Source organism: Pteropus vampyrus, unplaced genomic scaffold, assembly GCF_000151845.1.
Source record: "Pteropus vampyrus isolate Shadow unplaced genomic scaffold, Pvam_2.0 Scaffold444, whole genome shotgun sequence".
Taxonomy (NCBI): domain Eukaryota; kingdom Metazoa; phylum Chordata; class Mammalia; order Chiroptera; family Pteropodidae; genus Pteropus; species Pteropus vampyrus.
The window spans coordinates 1,480,685-1,504,399 of NW_011889225.1; the positions used below are offsets into that span (position 1 = coordinate 1,480,685).

A 23,715-nucleotide genomic window follows, 5' to 3' on the forward strand; every position below is an offset into this window, starting at 1 on the left:
GCAAATAAGAAAACATGAATTATTTTACCTGAAAAGTATCTTTGATTTAAAAATATAAATGGTAAATCAGGTAAAAGAAAAATGATAATAGTAGTAATTGATAATCACATGACAGTCAATTATTTTCTACCATTTGCTGCCTACCCAAAATTAACCTGATTCAATTATATGTTTATCCTCTTTAAATGGATCTCTTTAAACACAAAAAATAATTCATTATTAAAAGATATTTTAATGAGTAGCAGGTGTCAATATAACCCTGATTTAATATAAGGAAAATAAATATTGTCTCACTTTCTAAATCAAAGAGGTTCTAGAGAAAAAAAAAAAAAAAGCAGAAGCCCTAAGACAGCTAACACATTTCACTTTATTGATTGGTATTTATAAAATATTACTTGAGTAAATGAAATTTCATTTTCCTATTCATATTTACACTTTTAGATCGGGATAAGAAATATCTGTACTCATCTATAAAGATGAAGAATATTTATGTTTTTAATCACTAAGTAATGGAATCATTAAGAGATCAATAAGACTTAGATAGGAAAAAATTATATTGATACATATGGGTAAATATGTGAGTTAAGTGATATGGGGCTACCAGGAATATCATGGTCTCTGGTGGGTAGGTGCTACAAGCTGACTCTTTCCTCATCAGCTCTCTTGGGCATTCGGTCTCATCTTCATTCTGTAGAATGTCACTGCTATCACTGTTGTTATTGGTTTCATAATCAGAGGTAACTTGAGCAACGTCATCTGAAATTGAAAGAGAACAGCTTATTAAGAAACTTGCAACAAAAAAGTGGTCCCATTTAAGCGAGTATTCCTAAAATATGTATGATAAATACAGTACTTAAGGAACTATTGCTTTCATGAGCCTACAAACCAAGAATATAGGATCATAGGGTAGGAAAAAATCACACATTTTTTAACCCAATAGACAGAATTATGACTTGATTTATATGACATTCAATAAGTACACAATAATAATGCTTAGATCGGTAGTTCAAACTTTTTAAAAATCCTGTGGCTTTATATTTACTTTTACTTTATGCAGCCGCCAACACGCTAAACCACTGAGTGGCTGACTAAAGCACTAACTCTAGAATGGACACGTGGGTGGGAGGAATTGAGTTGACACCCAATAACAAATTAGAACATGGAACAATAGCATGTGCTTAAGAGCATGGTTGATCTTACGTATCTAACCTTGATCTATAGGAATCTGTGGCTTCCTTCCTTAGCTGCCTCTCTCCACTGTCTCCCATTTCAGTCAGTACTAACCTGTGGTAACTACAGGACTAATCAGCTAATATCAAATGTGTGAAGAATCTATTCCCAGGGCAAAAATCTCAGAAAGCTTCTCATAGCTGAATAAGGTGACTAAATGAAGTCTATTCAGTGCTTGCTATGTGTCAGATACCATCAAAAACACTTTCTTTGTATTAACTCATTTAAACCTCTCAACAATCCTATGAGGTAGCTTTATTGCATTACCATATTACTATTATCCTCACTTCATAGATAGGAAATTGAGGCACAGAAAAAATAAGTAAATTGCTTAAGGCACACAGATGCTAAATTTTGCCACCCAAATTTGAACTCATGAAGTCTAAGCTTAGTTTTTACTCTTTACTTCTGATGAAGTTCAGTTTTTTTTTCTTTTATGTTTATTGCCTATGAAATCATTGCCTTCCTCTAAGTCACAAAGATAATTTTCTGTGTTTTCTTTCAGAAGCTTTATTGTTTTAGCTTTTATATTTAGGTTTATACTCCGTCTTGGTAATGTTTCATATGATGTAATGTAAATTTCATATGAAATTTACTTTTTTCCAATCCTATGGGATTGCCCTGGCATCTTTGTTAAAAATTCAATGACACTGTAGGCTTGGATCTAATTTGGGCTTTCTACTCTATTCTACTTGACCTATTTGCTGTTCTTTTTGCTAGCACCATGCTATCTCAATTACTGTAGTTTAAGTCTTGTGGTCAGGTAATGTATTCCTTCTAACTTTGTTCTCTTTTTTTCAAGATAGCTTTGGATATTCTAGGTTTGTTATGTGTCCTCATCCATTTACTAACTGATTCCCCTTAAGTTGCTAGTGAATAATGGCTTCTGTTATATAGCTTATTCCAATTAGAAGTATCTTCTAGGACTTTTTCAAAGACCCATCTTTCATTTATCTTTCTCATACAACTGCTTCTATGTTATAATCAGACACAGTATGAAAATGTAATTGGCAAGTTTCAATCCCAGTCTTAGTAGAAAAAATGAAGAAGCACATTCAAAGGCAACAGCTCTAGATGAGACACCAAGGATGTTAATATTCCCCCTATTCTATCAGCCTCAATAGAGTCAGAGAAGATGAGGGTCATAGAAAAGGAAATATTCTGTATCAATATCAGTAATGGCCACACAGAGAATTCTCCTTTTGAGTTTTCCTTTTCTATGTTCCTGACCTTTATACATCACAACACTGTCATAGGCAAATAATATAAATTTATTGAGTATATATGAAGAAATGCTGAATGAAATAATCAAGAATCATTCTTAGGTAGTAACTCATAGAAGCCATTTTTTCTACCTTGTGAACTTTCAGCACTAACAAAAGCAACTCCCTAGGATTGCATCAATAAAAATAAAAATCATCATAGTAATGGCAGCAAACACCAACTACTTACACTGACCTGGATATGATTGTAAATGCTTTACATGCTTTAAGTAACATAATTCTTACAACAATCCTGTTTGGTAGGTTCTATTATTATCCTCATTTTACAGATGAAGGAACTGAGGCACAGAGATGATAAACTTATAGGTTGCTGAATCAGGACATAATAAACCTGGCTCCAATGTCTGTGTTCTTAACATTTCCATGATACTGCCTCAAGAAAAAAAAAACTGTTTTATACAAGCATACAGTGATCTCGGCAGGGTCATTTCTTAGGGTCTACAATGGAGATCTCCATAAAGCACCCTAACAAGGATGACTTTCCAATATCCAAGATAAAATAAAATTTCTATATATTTCTATACATTGTATAAAATGGCCTCTCACTTCTAAGAAAGATATATGTTTGTCTATAGATATACAGAAACATTTGGGGCAGTTTGGCACCACAATTTTACCCATGATTAACTCTAGCAAGTAGAATTATGAATGATTTTGATTTCTTTCACTGTCTTTTTAAATTTCTAATCTAAGAAAATCAGAAACATATGCTTTTTGATCAGAAAAAAAGAAAGGAAAGTGATTTTCACTTTGAGGAACAGAATTAAAAGAATTACCTGTTCTTCTTGGTGTCCGAATGGCTGCACTGCTTCTCTCCAGGGGCCCATCAGCAGAAACCCCTTGGGAATAGGGCCTGCCACAGCTGAGAAACATTGGAACAGCTGTTAAGTATATGCTCTTTTCAAAAAATCATAGGCATACACCATCTATATGTACATCAAGATAGAAAAAAATAATCAAATATTCATACCTTTTACTTATTTGTTTGAGGGAAAAAAACTCAATTTGTTCCTTACGTAGATGCTGATACACGGCATACTGCTTTCTTTTTATGAGAGTGATACAAAAGATCGGAAACTTCACTGGACTCTCAACCTTCTCCGTAATTAGACCCCACTGGAAGTGAAACTACCAGCAAAATTTTGTGGCATTATTCAGAGAATCTGGGGACAGACAGTCTGCTACCTACTTATAGCAGTGATTTTGGAAATGCTGATGTGTATTTGGTCAAAAATATTTTCCCCAATGAATCCCTTCGTAAAGCCTCATTATATTTATTTCTATCGCTTAAGGAATTTTATGTCCAAAGAGCTCGTTAAGATTGCATGTGTGAAAACAGAATAATAGTATATATATTTTTTGCCTCAAAAATTGATTCCCCCCCCCACCCCCAGACTGATGAGTTACCTGTTAAGGCTTATAAGGAAATGAACAAAGTAGAACACTTTGATGAAGGGTGAATGTGGCTAACTGAGAAAAATGAAGACACCTGAAAAGTAGACAAGGCTCTTCAACAGAGGAGGCTAGAGGATGTAGAATACTTCTGCTTTCTCAACAGTTTTGACTGTATTATAAATAAAAAGTAACTCCACAAATGGCCTGGTAATTTCCCCTCTCACTTATCTTGTTTAGAGAATTCATGATTAGTTTTTAATTCCACATTTTGCTTCTGGGTTCCTTCTTTCTGCTTAATATCATGAAGGGTTTCAGAGGGTTTCTGTTTATTTGATATTTAATCACAGAATACTCACTCTAAAAGGAAAAGAAGCAAGTGATAGTTTGTAATTTAATATACTAAATGTCACATCACTCTTTTCCATGAATTGTATTTACATGTATATTAGAGAAAAACACTTTCTAGTTAGAGAGTATTTTCATCCTAAGTTAATTATTTTTCAAACCTTGAAGGTAAGTAGAAAAGCATCACATGCAAAATATTTCTAATTATGAAATCCCATTAGTTTGACTTCGGAAATCAAAAAAAAAAAAAAATGACAGGACCAAAGGAAGAAGAAAGTATATGCAAATGATGTGCTTACATTCTCAGATGAAACTTGGTAGAAGTAGCATTTATTAGTTTTGAGATTTTTTATTACAAGATAATACTTAAAAAGAACATTTGAATCAGTAGTTCAAATATACTACCACTTATGCCAATAAAACAGCTTGTTGCATAGGAATTACAGCAGCCAAGAGGCTGGGATTCAACGCCAAACCCTTCAAGTTCAGCAGGGGAAACCACAATAATTAGTCGTGTGTTTCTGGAGCTCTCTGTGCCTACATGGGTGGCTGCCTTGAAGGCAATAATAAAACATGGTTTGAATTATAGATTTATAAAGCCCAAACAAATAAAACACACACTACTGGATTTATAAACATTACTGAACAAGTAGGCAGTGAAATGGTCTTGTTTTTCTCCAAAACTTTTTTTTTAAAATAAAAATCCCATTACATTTTTCCTGTTAAGAATACAAAAAGTAGACTGTGATGAGAAAAGCTATGTGAGCTGTAGATCTTTTCTAAACATCTCTCTCTTTTTTTTAGGTGACTTGTTTCACAAAAGTCCGAAGCCCCCCAGTGGGTGAGTCTCCCTGGAAATGCTGGAAGCAGATGTCCTTGATGCTTATTACTCCACTGGGTTTCATCTTGGCTCAGGATGTATACTCCCAAAAATGTTTAAAGGTGTTCCCCCAACACCATTCGATGGGCAATTATTGGGTGTTAAACTAAAGAAATTGGTTCTGTGGTCAAATAAATTCAGAAAACGTTAGATGAAAAAAAAAATCAAGAGGTTTTCTTTTTGCAGGACTTCAGAGCATTTAATAAAGTGATGTGTGCTGTGAATCACTAAAAGGCAAATATGTTTGTTTTACCACAGATCGTGCTTTGTGTGTGGGGGGAGGGTGGAAGATGAGATTAATACCCTACAGAAATTATTTTATTAAAAAAGCAGTCATAGAGAGGGCAGCAGAATAACTTTAGGATGGTAGAATAACTTTTTACTTTGGCCCTGGCCAAACAAACAAACAAATAAAAATAATTTTCTCTTTAAAAATATTTATAAAGAGAAATGAAGTAAAAATAAAGATTATAAAAAGAAACAACATACATTTAACTTACAGAGTTTATGAACAAAGAATCTGAAAATGAAATCTGTGAAGCTTAAAACTGAATATATTGATCAAATCTGAGTCTGTGAAACAACATGTAATATTAGAAGACCAATATGCAACTAATTTATTCAAAAACTATCCTCATTAACCTTAGCAAAGAAATAGCATTTTATTTGAGGCACTCTCATGATTACACTTAGTTTAAAAACACTCAACTCTTTTCTATTTAAAGAAATATTGTAATGCTTTAAAATCAATTATTCAAGATGAAGCTATAGTGAAGAACAACACTATATTAATCCATAAGAGGAGGTATTTTTTTCTTAGCGACAATGTTGGCAAAATAATTATTTTTGCCCTGCTGGGCCCTTTTTCTAATCCTCCATGAAAAGATAACGCTTTGTAATTTTATTTCAACATGATAGAGCAGTATAAGCAATTATTTAATTGCATTCTGAGACCCATTGTAGTCTAGCTATAATGCGCCATGTGTTATTTGCACCTTTATAAAGTATTAAAATGGGAATTCCAAACTTAAGATAAAATGCCTTTAAAATCGATATAAAATCATCCCTGAAGAACAACTAAAAATATTTAAACAAAATCGAATTATATTAAATTACTTCATATGATTTTTAAAATGTTTTATGTATTTCCCATCAGTAAGCAGACAAAATATACAACTGATTATTTTATATCATCTCCAAAGATTAGCTGCATGGGCCATATGGACTCTAAAATTACTATTAATAGAAATGCACTGAAAAATTATTTTTATTATAGTCTATTCAACACAAATCACATTATCCTGTACTTTCTTGTCAACTACTCTGGCAAACATACACACGGCTATGCAAATTGCTAGTAAGTATTCCTAAGAGGAAAAATTGTATTGGTTTTATTATTAAATTCCAACACAAAATCCTTACCTGCTACATATAACGGGTGGAGTCTGTGTCTGAGGAGACAGGTCAGGGGCACTCTGAGTATAAGTTAAGGCCCTGTGAGAACCTAGGTCTTGTTTGGCAGTTGTGTCGGCAGACTCTGGAAACTGCACTGCGGAAATTTTGCTGACTGGACTGTTGGCCGGAGTCCCTTGGAGAGGTGAGGAACAGGGGGATGAAAGAGGTGAAATTTTAGTGAGGGCACCTGAGAAAGAAAGAGAGTTACTAAGTTAAAAAAAAAATTTTATTTTTGGAATTCAAAATTGCAATTCTTAAACCTCACTTTGGACTCCTTTTAACTCAAGAAGGACCATATGAGTACTCAGGTCATGGGGTGGCCTGCTCTACACGCCACCATCTGGATACAGGGTGAACAGTGGGGGTTTCTCCACAGCATGGAATACAAGGAATGAATCATCATGAAAAAAAAAAAAAAAAACTGGTGGCAATGTTGGCAAATCCAGTTACAGCCTTGGTGTCCTGGAGTAACTTCAGGACAGAAGGATGTTATTTTCGTTTCTTCTTGTCATCCTAACATGATGATATTGGTTAGAATTTTCTCATGTGTTTGCCTTCTCTTAGGTTGTAAAGTTTTTAGCAGCAATGGGATCGGCTATTGTTTTAAATATTAAAGTATCTATTGTTTTAAATATTAAAGTGTCTGGAGTAGAGTTTGGCAGGCATCCAATGCTCAAAATTTTTAAATAAAAAAGAGAGATTTTTGAGAGATGTTAACTCTATTAACCATCCACATTTTCAGTGAAACTACGTGTGTGTGTGTGTGTGTGTGTGTGTGTGTGTGTGTGTGTGTGTAAAATCATACTTTGGTCAGAGTAATTTCTGAAGGAAACATTAAAAATTTAATACGATCCCTTCCAGATCAAACAATAGGCCTCAAGCTTAAGTGTGTATATTTGTGTCAAACTGTGTTTACTCTCGATTGCGAGAATTGCACAGAACACTGGATTAGATTTCAAAGTGCGATGTTTAAGTACAGGGACGAGATCTTTTGAAGTTACTTTCTCCCAAACACAGAGAAGGTAGCCTTTACTGAAAATGGGAGAAAATTGAGAAATAACTTCTGAAAACTACCTGCTTACTGTTTTTCATGCTTGTATGGCTGAACAACCTAGTATAAGGCAAACGAAATCATTAAAAGTTGTTTTTTATTTCTCACCACTCCGGGGAAATGTAGAGCCAGCAGCTCTCACACCAGCAAATAATATGTGTGGTAAACTGGCAGCTGGCTTAGTCTGCTTCCAATGTTCAATTTTATTTGTCACACCCAAAGGTTTCTTGGTCCACTGGAAAGAATATTAAGCTATTGAAGGGCTTTGGTAAGTTTTGCTTCTTGTTGGCATCATTATTTCTTTTGTTTTGTGTTAAAAGATGAGAAATTGTACTCTGATTCAGTGTAGAGGCCAGCAACCCCTCCTGGTCTTTTTCTCAATATTTCTATTGCTGATTCCCGACAACAGGTCAATCCCCTGCTTTTCCAATTAACTGAAACTACTTAGATATAGAGAAGTAAAATAACCTTCCCAGGGTCACAGTGCTAGTAAGCAGGGGAATATCGAGTGAGCCCAGCTACTCTTAGTGGAGTGTGGTTAATTGGCCCATACGTCTTCCAGAGACTGCCCAAAGAAGAAAATAAAAATCCGTTATCTACTAGGCAGCACTTTATTGCTCTTTACAACAATGTGTCTGATGGTTTTAATTTTGATTTCTATTTCTATTGAAAAGATTTAGCTATTTTACCAAAGATACTGTCAAACCCTCATGTTATATAATCTCTCAGGCCAAAAGAAAATTAAGCTCACTAAATTTTTAGCTCAGAGTTTCCCAACCAACCTATCATTGCATGCAGTACTCTGTGAAGTACTAATGATTGTAATTTTCTTTTATGATTGTATTTGGAAGCCCCAGAATAAATTTAATTGTAATACTGTTTCTAATATTAAATTTATATTATTATAAATTATAATTAAAATCTAATTATAATTTTATAAAATAAAGGAAATAAAACTTTCAACAAGCTCTCAATCCCTTTCCCTTTCTCCACTGCTATGTAACATTATTGTATTCATACATATTATTATACATATGTGTGTGCTCTGACGTACAAAAAGATTAAAAAGGACAGTTCAATTTATGGCTGACTGAATCTCCAGTTATCTTAGAAAAGCAGTATAACCAGTAAGAAGCTGAATGCGGGTATGGGATGGTGTAAAGGTCACCAAAGTATTTGAACAGAGTAAGTATTTCAAAGATTCGATTTGTTCCTTCAACAAATGTTGATTGTGTGCCTTGTTCTAGGGACTAAGGAGGCAGTAGTGAACAAAAAAAGTCCTTGCCCTCATGAAGCTTTCATTCTTTTCGAGGGAGACAGAAAAAGAAGAAGAAGGGGAGAAAATGAAAGAAGAAGGAGGAGGAGCTGGAAGAGGAGATGGAAGAAAGTTAGATAGTTGTAAGTGATAAGAAGAAAAATAATGCAGAGGGTAGAGGACAGAAGAAGACAGAAATGCTCTGGGGGTAAAATTTGAACAGAGGCCTGTTGAAACAAGAAAGACATTTAGACAAGTATTGGGGAAAACACATCCCAGAAAGAGGAACCTACCTGGGGGGATAAGAGGTTTAGTCAGGAGGTCAGTGTCGCTTCAACTTAGCAAAGAGGAAGAGGAGGAGCAGGGAACGTGGTTGGAAAGGTTGCTGGGCAAGACTGTATAGGGCTGATGGCCAACGCAAGGTTTTAATTGTACCTTAAAAAGAGACTCCTGATAGGCATTGCTTTAGGCAATTTCTTAAATATTTTGATATCTGTGAGTTTTTTGACAATTTTCTTCCACTATTTTACAAACCCCATGGGAACATTGCCCATATCTGTCTTGACCTAACATATTTTCTGAAGGCAATTTACGAGAAGAGTGATTTTTCTCATTACAAAATTTTAGCAGCTGCCAGTTGATGTCCTCAGAGAAACACAATTCTGTCTTAAATTTAAAAATCCACTCAACAATTAGAGTTCTTAGAACTCATGGATTAACTAAACTTAAATGAATAAGCAGACTTTAAGACTCCAAATTTACTGCTTGGGATGAAATTTAAAATAAACCTTGAAACAGAGGAAAAGCACTTTGTTTCTGCAGTACTGTCAGTCTACATATTTTGAACACTTGTAACAAGCACGAGTCTTGGCAACAGCTATGAAAAGCAGGGATATTTTTATTCCGGAGGTGATAAGATAGAAGGTATATACATATAAATTCCTTTTTTCCCCAAACTAAACTACTATTTTTCACAGTGTGAATTATCATTGTTTACTTAAAATTTTAAAAGTAGAAAGGGTTAGGAATGCCATAGGAAATAGGCACAAGTTTACATATATTAGTCTTCAAATAGATGGAGAAATATAAGTACAGATAATAACTAAATACTCTTTTTCTAGAAAGAATAGACTACAAACAAAATTATTTCAGACACGAGAACAGGATATTCCAAGGAAATGAGAGCAATATTCTTCTTGCAATTCTTCAAGAACAGATTATTTTCTAAGATACTTTAAGTGTAATCATGCCTAAAGTTATAGAACTCGATGACTTTTGAAATTTTATCTAATATTATGTTGCACGCTCATACATTTACACAATACACACATGGGTGCAGGGATTCAGATAAATATGTATTTTCTTAAATCTAATTTTTCTTCATTTTATATCTGAGTAATTTTAAGAGATTCCGAGAAAAAGACATAGCTCATGAAACATAAATCTTCAAGTAACTGAAACTGCTCTAATGTAAAAAGGCCAAAATTAAAGCATTTAAAAACTGAAAATGTAACTTTAAAAATGCTAAAATGCCAAGTCCTTTGAGTAATTCAGTCTTTAATTTCTTGCTCCTGATGGCACGAAAAAATGTGTGTCAAAACACAGGAACTTTGGGCAATCAAAGGGAGATGATAAACAATACTGGAAGGAAATTATTTAAGTGAATCCATCTGTTTTGTACTGTAAAACTCTCTCAGTTTAATTTTAATTGAACAAAAAAAAACCCCAGTATATCTGAAAAATATATGCCTCTTTTTCATGCCCACAGGCAAATGGACAGTCCTAATATTTCTTTAAAATAGAAAATAAATCTAAAGATAGAGAATGAAAAAAAATCATGTCATGAATAAAGTTCTTTCTCATTTCAAATTTTCATAAGAAAACCTCAATCTAACTTTTAGGTGTACAGAGATCTGTAATCACTGTAACAGGACTACAAAAATCTTATAAGAATTATAAGAATCCAGTAAGGGACTACTGCAAATACAATAAATATGAATTAGAAGAATTTGAAAGCAGAATGACATAATGGCAGCTCTACACTGTCAGTGAGTCATAATAAAAAACCAAGATTCAAAATACAAATTATATTTAAATCTCCTATTTTATGCTTTAATTCAAGGACTCCTATGTGATTTCATCCATTTACTCTATATTAGTAACTGCATAATGATTGGTTGTCATTCAACTATTTAAATTGTGATTGATCAAGCTAGAGGACATACGGCTGACTTAATTTGTGCAGAGAACAGATTTCATTAGTTCCCTCTGAAAATAGGTCATTTATTTTTCAGTGTTTCTATTCTCTACTTTATGCTTGCATCTCCCTACCTCTTTTGCCTACTGCTTCTTTCTTTCCTCCTCACACTCTATTCATACTTTGATTTCATTTCCTTATACACTTTGGCCCAGAAAGGGGCTTTACCTGGTCTCTTTCCACACAGTTTATTGAAAACTAGCTGGCATCACAATCAGTTACATCAAACATAGCACACCTAGTTAGCTCGATCAGCCCCAAAATGCCATCAATGAAAGGAAATAAGGATTTCAAAACAGAAGGGCCCATCTGATCAGGGAGAACTGTAATTGAATTTCAGCTCTCTGATTCTTGATGGATTTTTTTTTTTCTTTTGGCAGTCTTTCAGGGATTTGTTTACTTGAATTCAGCATTGTAGGAAATAGGTTGTTTTATAAATATTTAACTCTGTTGTAACAGCAGTCTAAAGATGCCACAATGCAAAATCCCCTCCGAAGTAATCATGATGGAGATACCTCATGTACTTCATGCCAAGAATAAAGAGAGGCTCTTGCCATGCTTGTGGCTCTAATTTCTACCATCTGCCTTTGTGTTATCTCATATGGACATTTCCTTTCCTTTGACACTTTGCCCTTTTTTCTTGAGTGCAGTCATATGAATTGGGGAGCAGGGCACTAGAAGATGAGGCTGTTCCTCATGTCTGTTCCATCATTTGTTCTATTATTTCCAGTGAATTCACTAATCATAATTTTTAGTTTCCTTTTCTTTCTTTTTATTGAGGCAAAATTGACATATAACATTACATTAGTTTCAGGTATACAACATGATTCTGTATTTGCATACAAATTTTAGTATATGTGCTGCTGAAGTGAGTACATTTTCAGCTTTATGACTTTACCATGCTGATTATTGTAATAATTTTAATTTTAATATCTAAATGAAGAAACAGAGACAGAAGATGAAATTCTTTCATTATCTTGTACTCACTAAAGGATAGTACCAAAAAATTCTAATTTTAAATTACTTTAATTTGTTGTCTTCAATTTTTTTCTAATAGAGTCATTAGAACAAAAAGAATTTAGTACTAATTGTATAAACTTGGGCTTGTTACTTAACATTTCTGTGCTTCAGTTTCCTCATCTAAATCTGTTTCCTGAGCTACAAGAATATAGAACACTTAAATTAATATTTCAACCCTTGAGTTACCTATTATTATTGTCCTATATTTTAATTCTGTCCTTAAAAAAAATCTTTAAAAAATACACGCAAAGTTTGAAATACTATTATTTATGCATATAATGTTTGTTCGGTGGACTCATGGTTTCCAAATTTATTTATTCAAATTTGTATTATATCTCAGGCTTCTGTATTACTGTTATCTCTAAAACATATTTATCATAAATTCCTGTGTTAAGATTGGGTAGTTAGTAAAGCTTTAACTTAAAATAGCTTTAGTTCATTCCTATTCTTGTGAGATAGATTTGCTAAGATACACAATTTTAGGTTGACTATCATATTCTCTCAGAACTTTGAATAAAATATTCTACTGTGTTCTGCTATCTTTTACTTTAGACAGTTCTGCTCTTAGACTGACTGCCTTTTCTGAAAAATTAGTTTGTCTTTTTCCTGGCTGACTTTAGATTTTTTTTTTTTCATCTTTGGTGTGTAGTTTCACTATTTCGTGACTATGTGTGAATCTTTTTCCCCTTTACTTCATTTTCCTCAAAGAGTTTATGTCCCCTACCCTCTACTACAACTATGATTATGTATGTTAGGCTTTCTAATTCCTTTTCTTGTACTTCTTAAAATCGTTTACACTTTCTGGTTTCTCATCTATGTTGCATTCTGGGTAATTTCTTCAAATTATCTCTCTCCCAATTCACTAATTCTCTCTCCAATAGTCTATTACGTCACTTAACCTATCATATTTCCTTGATTACATTTCTACAAGTTATATTTAGCTGCTCTGCAATTATGTCTTCTCTCATTGCTGTTATGACCTCATATTTTCTTTAAATATTTTTAAATTAAATGAAATATTTTAGCATTTAATATTTCAACACTTTTAGAAAGCTGTGAAGTTTTTTGCCCCACTGTTTTCTCTAACTCATGGTGTTTCTTCTTTGTTTAATGATCTTGGTAAGTTCCAATTTGTTTGAACTTGATATTGAAATCACATGGCCCTTAACTGGTAATACTTTCCTTTAAAAATTAGTTGCATACATTTTTGTAGGGAGCCAAAGGGTCCTCCTGACGTCTGACCATGTTAATGCCCCTTTAAAAGCCTCAGGTTTAATGCGAAAGGCTCGAATTCAGTTCCTCCATCTTGCTGGAATCCCACATAAGTCTCCACATTACTGAGCTAATCTGCATTTGCTCTCAGGGCAACTCAATTTAAGTATTTGCCCACACTGTCCTGTTCTTGACCCTGGCAAAAGCTCCATTCTATTTCTCAGGTCATTAATGACTTTGAAATTGCAAAATTTAATGAACATTCCCAAAGAACAGAGAGGACCAGATTAGTTTTTGGAAAACTAGATTACGTATAATGAGTTCTTTCAGTGATGCAATTCCTAAAATGTGTACTTTCTGGTGAAAGTGTCTTCTTATATGAAATGGCAGAGATTTAAGCAAAGTTAATCCTTAAATGATTTTAAGAAATAGTCACTAGTATAAAGTGGGTGATCAAAGGGAAAAGAAATCACTAAATTTTCTATTCTCTCTCTCTCTCTCTCTCTATATATATATATAAATGCTTCTTTAAGTTGTGACTCTTAAAATTAAAAGAATATTTCAAGAAGGTCTCTTGAAATAGTAGTGGAATGTGAGTACTATTTCTCTAACACTCATAGAAACAGTGCTAGTTTGAGGACTTCTGCTTCTGGCTATGATTGTGTAGTTTGTAATAAATCCATGCTTCTTTGACAACAAATAGAAAAGCTGAGTTTTAAAAAAAAGTTATCAAGGCAAAGCAATCCTGTGAACTATTTTTCCTTTCAGATTATTATTTATTACCCATTAGCATGGAGTGTAAGGCTAAGAATCCAGGCAGAAGATGCAACAATTAGGGAATCAAGCCAGCAGAGCTTTTAGCAATGTCATGAGGATGATGACACAAAAATTGGAGTTTGGTACCACCACGGTAGCCAGAACTTAAATGTCCAACAGTCCAGTGAGAAGGGAGCACATTTTCCCTTGAACAATTTTGTGAATTCCTAAGCTGCTATAAAGGCAGAAGAGTAAGTAGCCAAACGGGAAGGTACTGAGAATCTTATCAGTTTTCTACAGAGCTGACAGGTGAAAACTTGGAATTTGAACATCCAAGGAAGGAGCAGTCATAGTAAATATCCCAGACTCTCAGTTGGGATTCTAGGAGGGGGACAATCTGGAGATTCTGATAAAAACTGTATTCTAGCTTTCAGTTAGCACAGATTGTGATTAAGTGAGGTAATCTTTCCCCCAAAACATTTTACTTTCCTGCCTGAAACTTTATTGTCCTTAATTTTGGTATCTAAACACCTTCCCATAGCTCCCCAGGTCCTGTACCTTCTGGCCTTTGTCTACATATCTATTTTCATCTCCTTTTCTGTGCTCTCAATACTCTCTCTTTCTGCTTGCTAGCTTTACCAGTCATTTAAAATCTTAAATTCCTCAAGCTTTCCCTCAATATATTAGGTTGCGTATCTCTTTTCTTCTCTTTCATTACTTGAAAGACTTTCCCCACTTCCTTCTCATAGCCTTTAACACACTATCTAGTAATAGCTGACTACTTGTTATACTCCCCACTACAATGCAAGTAAGAATTCTGTGAAAGGAGGAACTGGGCCTAACTTAATCACTGCCATATTCTTAAAGCTAGTTTAATGTCTGAAATGGTGAACGCAAATATTTGCTAAGTAAATGAGGCTTGAGGGAAGGGAGAAGCTGATGCTTAGAAGTGTATGGGGTGCACTGACACCAACATATAAAACTCCATGTAGTTAGTTGATGCCAGATCCTAGATGGAAGAAATCACGCTGAATTTCATTTTGTACCTGTCTGAAAGGGAAGGAAAGCTTCCCCATGACAGTGCTGTTGGGTTTTTTGGTTGCTAATTTGTGGGACTTTTCAAAGGGCTCTAAAAGGTTCTGAACTATATTTTCTCCAAATTTAAATACCTCTTCCTTTCAGTATTTATATGTTTGGGGTTAGTGGGTGGGAATTGACATAAAATAAGAATTTCTTTGAAAAATACTGTAGTATGTATAGTAAATAAAGCATTTCTTTGAATTCGTATAAATGTCATACTCCTAAAAAAAGTTTTACTTTAACAGCCACTAAAAATAAAATTGAAATTTGATAAGAACATCATTTGGTTTTATATTATAAGATGATGCTTCCAGAGATTATCCTCAATGGTGACAGTGGTTTCCTATTCATCTGATAAGCTTAAGATAGGATACTTGGTACAGCAAACTTGAAAGAATCTTTTTATCACATACAGTGGAAATTTAAGTAATTTATTGGTTATTAAGGCTTTTTCTTTTTCAAACAGCCAAACTAGATACATCCAAGAGTGAGCATCCTCTGACTTTTATCTCAACACTGAAGGCTTAGTTCATTCCGTGACTGCACACTCAGTGAGTACAAACTCTGCTCCCAGTAAGTTGCTTACCTGGTCGATTTGGCTTTTTAGCCTTTACATAGTTAGCTGCAGAAACAGCATAGGACGAAGTGAAGGATCTGCTTTTGGTGAGGGTCATCATCACCGGGTTATTCCAAGAATCAGGACAAACAGCACTACAGAGACAGAGAATAATGAAGAAATTATTCATTTAGATTGAGGCAGATCTCACCAGAACCCAACCATAACAGACTTGCCAGTCTGAGTCATGATCCAGGTTCAGTGACAGAACCACTTTACTTCCAAATGACAGATTGTTATTTCAGTTCAGTCTCTGCTACAGGGATATAGCAGTCACTCACCAAGCATACCGTGTTAACAAAAGAGCAAAGCTAACTTTTCTATTTATCCAATTAATAGGAATCAAACACCTTTCATTCTACTTCTATAATCATGTTTCTCACAGATTTTCAAAAACCTGAGAAATTAACTGGTTAAGATGCAGGTTAATTTACATTAGTTATAACTACCATGATGTTTCCTTACATGCTCTTAATTATTATTTTTGGTGTATCTAAATTCAAAAATTTAATGCTTATAAAATCATTTAACAATAATATTCTTTGTAGTATTTCCTTGTGAAGGAAAACGTTAGTAACGGGTCTTTTACCTAGAATTTCTTTTACTAGTGATACCCTAGAAAGAAAGGGATGATGAGCCTATGTAAACATACCAATGATGGACCTGCTGCGAAATACACTAGTGCTATTTACTAGGAAAAAGGTAATGGACAGTGAGTCTTCATCTAGAGAATACTTTTGGCAGGAGAGCGTTGTCTGTCTAGGTCACTATTGTAAATTAACCTGGAATTAAGAGATCTATGGACACCTGAGATAGAGAATGTTACACAGAACTGTAATTAATGCAATATAAATTTTGGCGGTGTTCCAAACCAAAATTTATCTGCATGCATCTCACAAAACCTTACATGTTAAGTCTAAAACAGGACCCATTATAATATGGGATAGAAAAGAATTTAGGAAGTTGTATTAATAATCTTGGACTACTCCAAGGGAAGAGTGCTTGTTCTGTGTTTCACTAACAACTGTGTGCTTTCAAGTATTAGTAATTCTGGTACTGGATAAAATCTATAATTAGATGCTCTGCCAATCTTAGATTGGCACAGTAAGCAGGATGTACCTGGTCTGTATGAGTGGCTTATTGTAAATAAACCTGAAATTGATGGAATTATGGGCCATAAATGGGTGGAGATTGTCATGGAAGCTGTATAATTAATGAGGTATAATTTGGAGGTATTCCATAACCAAAAAGGCTTCCTCTGTGTAAGCAACATTATGTATTGCTTAGACTCCCTCATGTTAAATCCAAACCAGAACATGTGCTAATGTAAAATATAAGGACTTTTAGGGTACTGCCCTGTTACAGACATCTCAAAGGGAAGAATGCTGAGTATATGCTTTGTTACTGGCTATGTCATTTGATTTTTAGTAAATTTAGCAATGAGTAAGATCTGTCATTTGTATTGAGTCCGATTTAACATTCTGATAGTTATGCTATCTCATTTCTTCTTTTTTTCATTTTCAGATTTTTCTTCAATGGCTGACCCAGGTGCTTTAAAACTTCATCTTTTCTTTTTACTTCTAATAGCAGTTTACAAAACATATCATAACAGAGACATTGGAACTATGGATTGAACTCCAGCAATTATCAAATACAATTAAGAAAAGCATACAAAATAATGTTTCATATCCTTATTAGAAATCTCATTCTAAACATTTCAAAAAGGCCTAGAATTTTAAAACAATAAAGTCAAGTGAAACTTTAAATCTGAAATAGATAACTATACCATTTCCTTATAGTGCTGTTCCCTTTCAACTTCTTTTACTCTATTAACTAACTGACTTATTTACTATGAAGAAATTTTATATACTGCATATATGGCCTAGCAGTTTTAATTTCTCAGTAATATTATACAATAAATAGGTTATTACTTTTCGGTGTAGACTTTTTAAAAATAAGATTTTGACATTAACTACATTTATTTTATTATATTTTGTGAATTTGTTTACTATCTCAAAAAGTTATATTATGAAATGTAGCTCAAAAACTACTGCTTGATTTTTTAAAATAAAAACACTTAAAATATGCCCATTTTAAAAATTTTATAAAGTGTAATAATTGAGTACCTTTAATGTACAGGGAATTAATAAACTTTAAGATAAATAAAATTCTAGACATATACTTCATTCTTAATATAACATTAATTGTTAAAACATAATAAAATAATAAATCAATATGTTATATATGTGTGTATATATGTATATATGTGTATATGTATATATATGTATATGTCAGCATTATAATTTACTGGCACTTTCAAATATCTTGCTTTGTGTGATAATAGTTTGGGCAATAGTTTTCAGCATTAACCCTCACCTTCTTGATTCCTGTTCAATCTTATGAATTTGTAATAATTTGGATTTGGGAAAATAGCTTAGGAAAACCTTTATTTGGTCTTATGCTGATACAGCAGGGGAAAATTGTCTATGTGTCTGCTGTGGAAGACCTCAATTCTCCTCCACAAAAGTGGATTTTATAACCTTAGTTCTACCCATAACAAATTCATCCCAGGTCCTAAAAGTCTTACCAGGTACTAGCGATTTCTTTTTCCGAGTTTACTGCCTCTTTTCTGCCTAATATGTATAGGCAGTTCTAAGGCCATCATGGAATGATTAGGGTATGATTTATTTGAGTTTTTTATTTCTCTCAAGCCTATTTTTTTAAGTACCTACTCATATTCTTCCACTTAATTTAACTCTCAATTGTGCCACAGTTCTCTTTTTCCCTAAGGATTTCTTGTACTGGGTGCCGAGGCTCATAATAAGGAACTGAGTGGGAGAGCCAAGATCCTTCTGATTCTCTGTCCAGTGTCCTTTCTATTCAGCCGTATTTAAAACTACCCAGGAGTAAATCATTGAGCTATTTTCCCAAAGTGATATAAGCTGAGGACTGTTTCTAATTTTCATTTCCCACTCTGGTTCTTCTTTTAATCACTGCAGTCCTTAAGAAGTCTCAATGAAAGGACAGACAGAGAGAGAAAGAAATTGAAGGGCTAAAACTCACATCAATCAGCAATTTAAGCAACAGGACTCACAAGTAAAGGTTTTAACTTTGGTTTATAACTTGGGCTGGAGATTATATGTGGCTGTCTTTTTACCATTTTTACCCATGATGAAGAATCATTCAATCCAAACCAGTTGAATTTAATGGTGGTACTGTTGCAACTTACATACGGTTTTCCCATAAAGGGCTAAAAATCTCTTCAAAATGAATTTCACTTCTTCATAATGATAAAAAAAAGTTGTATCACTTAGATTTTGTATCAGGACTTTTAATAGGACAGTGAAATTAAGGAACACTAAGTTAGACAGTGGAGAAAAGTATACCCAGGTAAGACATTTATGAGTATTTTTAGAACAAAGTGAAAGAGTAGGATCATATGCTATTCCTTATTTATTTTGAAAATATTTTCTTATTTATTTCATAAAGCAGAATGACAGGATTCTTGTGAGATAAGCTCATAAAAGTTCTTGAAACCCTCTTACTTATGAGGATTTCAATTTGATTCCCCAATCTCACTAAACTAAGAGAAGAGAGAAGTAGAAGAAATAAAATTTGAACAGAAGTTACAAACAATAACAGAAAGAAAGAAGACATTTAAGAATGTCACAATAGAATTTTGGTAGTCATTCTATAAAAAGGAAATCATGGAGCATTAACTATACTATGACAGTAGTCTTAGCAAGGTGTATTGGCAAAACAGACATCCTCTCTAAAGATATACACTGAGAACATAATTCATTTTCTTAAGCAACGAATATGTAACTATAATTCGCTACCACTTATCTGTTTTGCTGCTGTGGAAACTGATGATGGTCAATATTTTCAGAGGAAAATATCACCAATGACTTAAGATTTCAAGCTTTAGGAAATGTTCATAAAAAATATTTGGTAACATCCTCCTGTGGTGGTGTTTAGAAGTTTTACAAAAGTCCATGTAATAAGAGGAAGTAGAATTACACTAATATGTGAAAGAATTACTCATTTCCTTCTGATTCTCTAGGTTTATTAGACTACCAATATGAATAGGAAAGAAACCAATTAAACATATTTTTAATCAAGAAAACAAGAAAAGTCAGCAGTCATTAAATTCTTATGGTTTGAAAGACTTCCTTCCATTCCTCTGTCAATCTCAGAATGGTGCTTTATTTATATTCAAGGCCAAGATCAGGAGAAAATTCTAATATTACTATCATGTAGTTCAATAACATGTAATTATTTTTTTAATCATTAGGTCATTAATAAAATTGATGCAAATGTTTCAAAAAACTGAAATCATAGAGTAAATATTCTTATAATTATTGAATTCATATAAAGTATGTTATTTTTTTCTAAATAAAAATAAATAAACACTATAACTCACTCTAGAAGCATCTCTCTCATGATGATGTTTTCTTCAAAATTCTTTCTAGATTTTTATATTATCTTTCTTTTAGCTTTGGTAATTCTGGCTTTTAAGTCACTTTGTTAAACTAGAATTAATATACTAAATAAAGCTGATGTTATTTATTTTTATGGAGGCATAACTGACACAAACATTATATTAGTTTAGCTCTGTACTGAATGATTTGATATTTGTATTATTGTGAAATAATCATCACAAAAAGTCTAGTTAACATCCATAACCATATATAGTTACAATTTTTTTTCTTGTGATGAAGACTTCAGATTTATTTCTTAGCAACTTTTAAATATACCACATAGTGTTATTAACTATAGTCACCATGTAGTACATTACATCCACATGACTTATTTATTTTATAACTGGAAGTTTGTACCTTTTAACCCCTTTCACCAGTTTTGCTTTCCACTCACCTACCCCCTGACCTCTGACAACCACCAGTCTGTTCTCTGTCTAAATAAAGTTTAAATTACCAAATATTTGACATATCTAGGTGTTTTAGAATGATGATTTACTTTTTGATCTGATCTTCTGCCTGTCATATAATGCTAGGACAACTGGGCTGGGAGAAATCTAACAATCATTTGCAAATGTCAAGTTGGATATCCTTGAATTAAGGATCCCAATACGGATCTCGGTCTAGGTAAAATCAAACCTTCCTTTATTCTGGGCTCAACTCTTTCCATTCAAAGTCATAAGGGCAGGCATCACCTCAAGTCACTGTCCCCATTTATATTTAAAACTACACAACAGGACTGAAGCCTAATTATCTGATGTTAATCTCTATACTGTTCTGCATTTAAACCATACACCTTTTTTATTTTTAAAGCTGGCCTCCAACCAACTGTAATTGATTGGGCTTTCCTTCTCCCACAATTTATAATTCCTTTTTGTTAAGTAACTTCTCTAAGAGATGTGAAACCAAGAGCATTGCCTAACCTGGATGAAGGTGCTTCATGCAGCTTGATGCTGGCGCTACGATCCCGCCGTACTGGGGCAGGCTCCAAAGTCGGTAGACCTGTGGCTGAGGTGGTGGTTGTCCAAGTCGACGAAACTCGTCTCAACAAACCTGGGGGCAAACTCCTTCTCAGGCGCTAGGAAGAAGGAGCATTGATTTTACTACCAAGCATATTTTCTATCACTAACTTTTATGTAATATAATGGAAAAAAATGTTTTTTAATTGGAAGTGAATTTATTAAACTATATTGGTTGAACATCATCTATCTAAAAAGTAGGTGCTCACATATTCAATGAGAGAAACTCTGAACAAAATGAATAAATGTTATAACATTTTGGGATCTTCATTTCAATGATTATGTAAAAATGAGATTATGGGAATGACAGTCAATTACCTTTGGAATAATTTTATAGTTATATTAGTTTAATAGAATTTACATACCTATATTATAGTAGTAGTTATGAGCAGAAGTTTTTCCTCAAAAGTCACTTTTTTGGGACATGGATTTAATTTATATCATCTTGTACAATAGTCTCTACACCAAAGTGGTTAATGTGACTTAAACAGGCATATGGGTACTGTCATCAGTACCAACCCCTCCTACTGGAAGATTTTCCTGATTGACCTGCAACTTTCTCTTTATTATTTCTTCTCCTTCCATATCCTAAGCAGGATATATCGTATCATCGACACTGAGACAAGATTCTGGGATTACCAGGATGAGCACCAGCATGCTAAAAGTGATCTTAATCTTAAAAATTAAAGTGAAGGCATTCTACTACAACTGCAACAATAGAAGCTCAATTCATTTTTACTTATGGCTAGCTACTCCTAGTAGACAGACAGACCATATGAGTACAGTTCCCAAAGATGCAGTCTGCTCTTCTGACGGTGGTGAAAATTTCTGAGAAGTAAGGTCTATGGCGCCTTGAGATTTAAGAATAGCTCAGATACTAAATAATTCCCAACATCTCTTAAAGATCTGGATATACTTCTAAGAAGGTAATTCAATAGGAAGAGAAAAAAATCAAGCACTCTAAACACCACGATTATTGCCTATAAATCCGTCACTGACTTCATGTCTATTGTGAGACCCAAAGGAATCAGTTAATTGCTCTCTATTCCTTTACTGTCATATCATGCTGAGCCATACCGTTCTCAGAGAAGTAGATGTTGAAACTATGTAAATATCTAACTGACAAAGTTTTGTGAAGGATACATTCCTGAGTCAAGAGACTCACAACATCAAGAGCACAGATGTTACCGACTGACCACCAGCTCAAGGGGACGGCTGCTGGTTTGCCAAACAGATAACAGTGCAGGTCATTCCAGAAACCACTTCGATTCCGATTGTTTTTTTTTTAGTCTTTAATATGGCTTGTTTTCAACTAATGTGAGGTCTAAACTGGGTACAGGATCGAAAGTCATCTTTGACTTTAAATAATCCAAAATCAACTAAAACTGTTCTGATTTCAAAACTTGTTGGGTTTGGTAAGCCATGAGGGTGCTGTGAAGGATATCATACTAAGAACACAAAGAGTGAAGGAACCTGTGTTTCAAAAGGCGATGAATTTTAAACAGAATCCACATCAGAACAGGAACAGGGATTTTTGTCTGTCTGTTTGTTTTCTATTTCACTGCTATAACCTTATCCCATGGAACAGGGCCTGGAATATAGAAGTAAAAAGTTCTTGAAAGTCTGAATACAAAAAGGTAACATAAAAAAGTAAAAGTTTAATTTACAGAAAGCTATCAAGCATAAGGACAGAAGCCTTTATGTTTAAATTCATTACTTTGGTCACCGTGCTCAACACATTTTCACTGAGTCACTGATATGAATCTGCATATGGGTTTGGGATGACAAGAGACCTAGAAGGCAAAAAAAAAAGCTTAACCTTTGCAAGAGTGCGTCATTAATACCTACCTTGGGAATAGCCAGCTTGTCTTTTTCAGAGCTTTCTTCAGAATCAGAACAGGTATAGTTTTCACTGAAGGAAACAACAGGATTCACTCTGGGCTTGTGAATGGCCTGGAAGGTGAGCTGGGTGCTGAGCAGGTTGCTCACAGCCCTCAAGGACGTGCACACATTGGGAGGCAGAGAAGGGTCTGCTAGGAGGTCGGTAATGAGGCCGTGAGCCTCACCCATCACGGCAATATCCACAGTAATACTGGTTCCTGAAGACTGAGACACCAAACAAAGGAATAGTCAGGTAAGAAAAGGCCTGAAATAAAGGTGCAGAGAATGACATTGGGCTTTTTTGCAAAATGGACTGAGTTGGCTCTTCAGGATTGCAGTAAAGTGATATTCGAATCACATTTCTGTTTCAAATTTTGCCAAAATTTGCCACGGCTTTTGCCACTTTTGTGTTTATGGCACAGTTTTGAATGCTAGAACTTGGGGAGGGAAGGCTATATTTGAAGAAGTAAAAAGATACACATTAATTTTTAAAGACAAAAAT

At 34.0% G+C, this 23,715-nt stretch overlaps 1 protein-coding gene across 4 annotated transcripts in view; it reads right to left on the minus strand.

Moving 5' to 3' along the window:
* LOC105306548 (cGMP-inhibited 3',5'-cyclic phosphodiesterase A) overlaps positions 1–23,715 on the minus strand; it is a 105,216-nt gene that overhangs the window by 23,431 nt on the left and 58,070 nt on the right. For 3 of the 4 annotated variants that reach the window (XM_023524090.1, XM_023524092.1, XM_023524093.1), the window contains exons 2-7: positions 23,181–23,438; positions 21,237–21,391; positions 15,806–15,930; positions 6,556–6,775; positions 3,290–3,375; positions 602–756 (exon numbers count right to left, since the gene is read on the minus strand). In XM_023524090.1, the coding sequence (XP_023379858.1) occupies positions 602–756; positions 3,290–3,375; positions 6,556–6,775; positions 15,806–15,930; positions 21,237–21,391; positions 23,181–23,438 (999 nt within the window). The remainder of the gene's footprint in view (positions 1–601; positions 757–3,289; positions 3,376–6,555; positions 6,776–15,805; positions 15,931–21,236; positions 21,392–23,180; positions 23,439–23,715) is intronic. The other variant, XM_023524091.1, reaches the window with a different exon arrangement.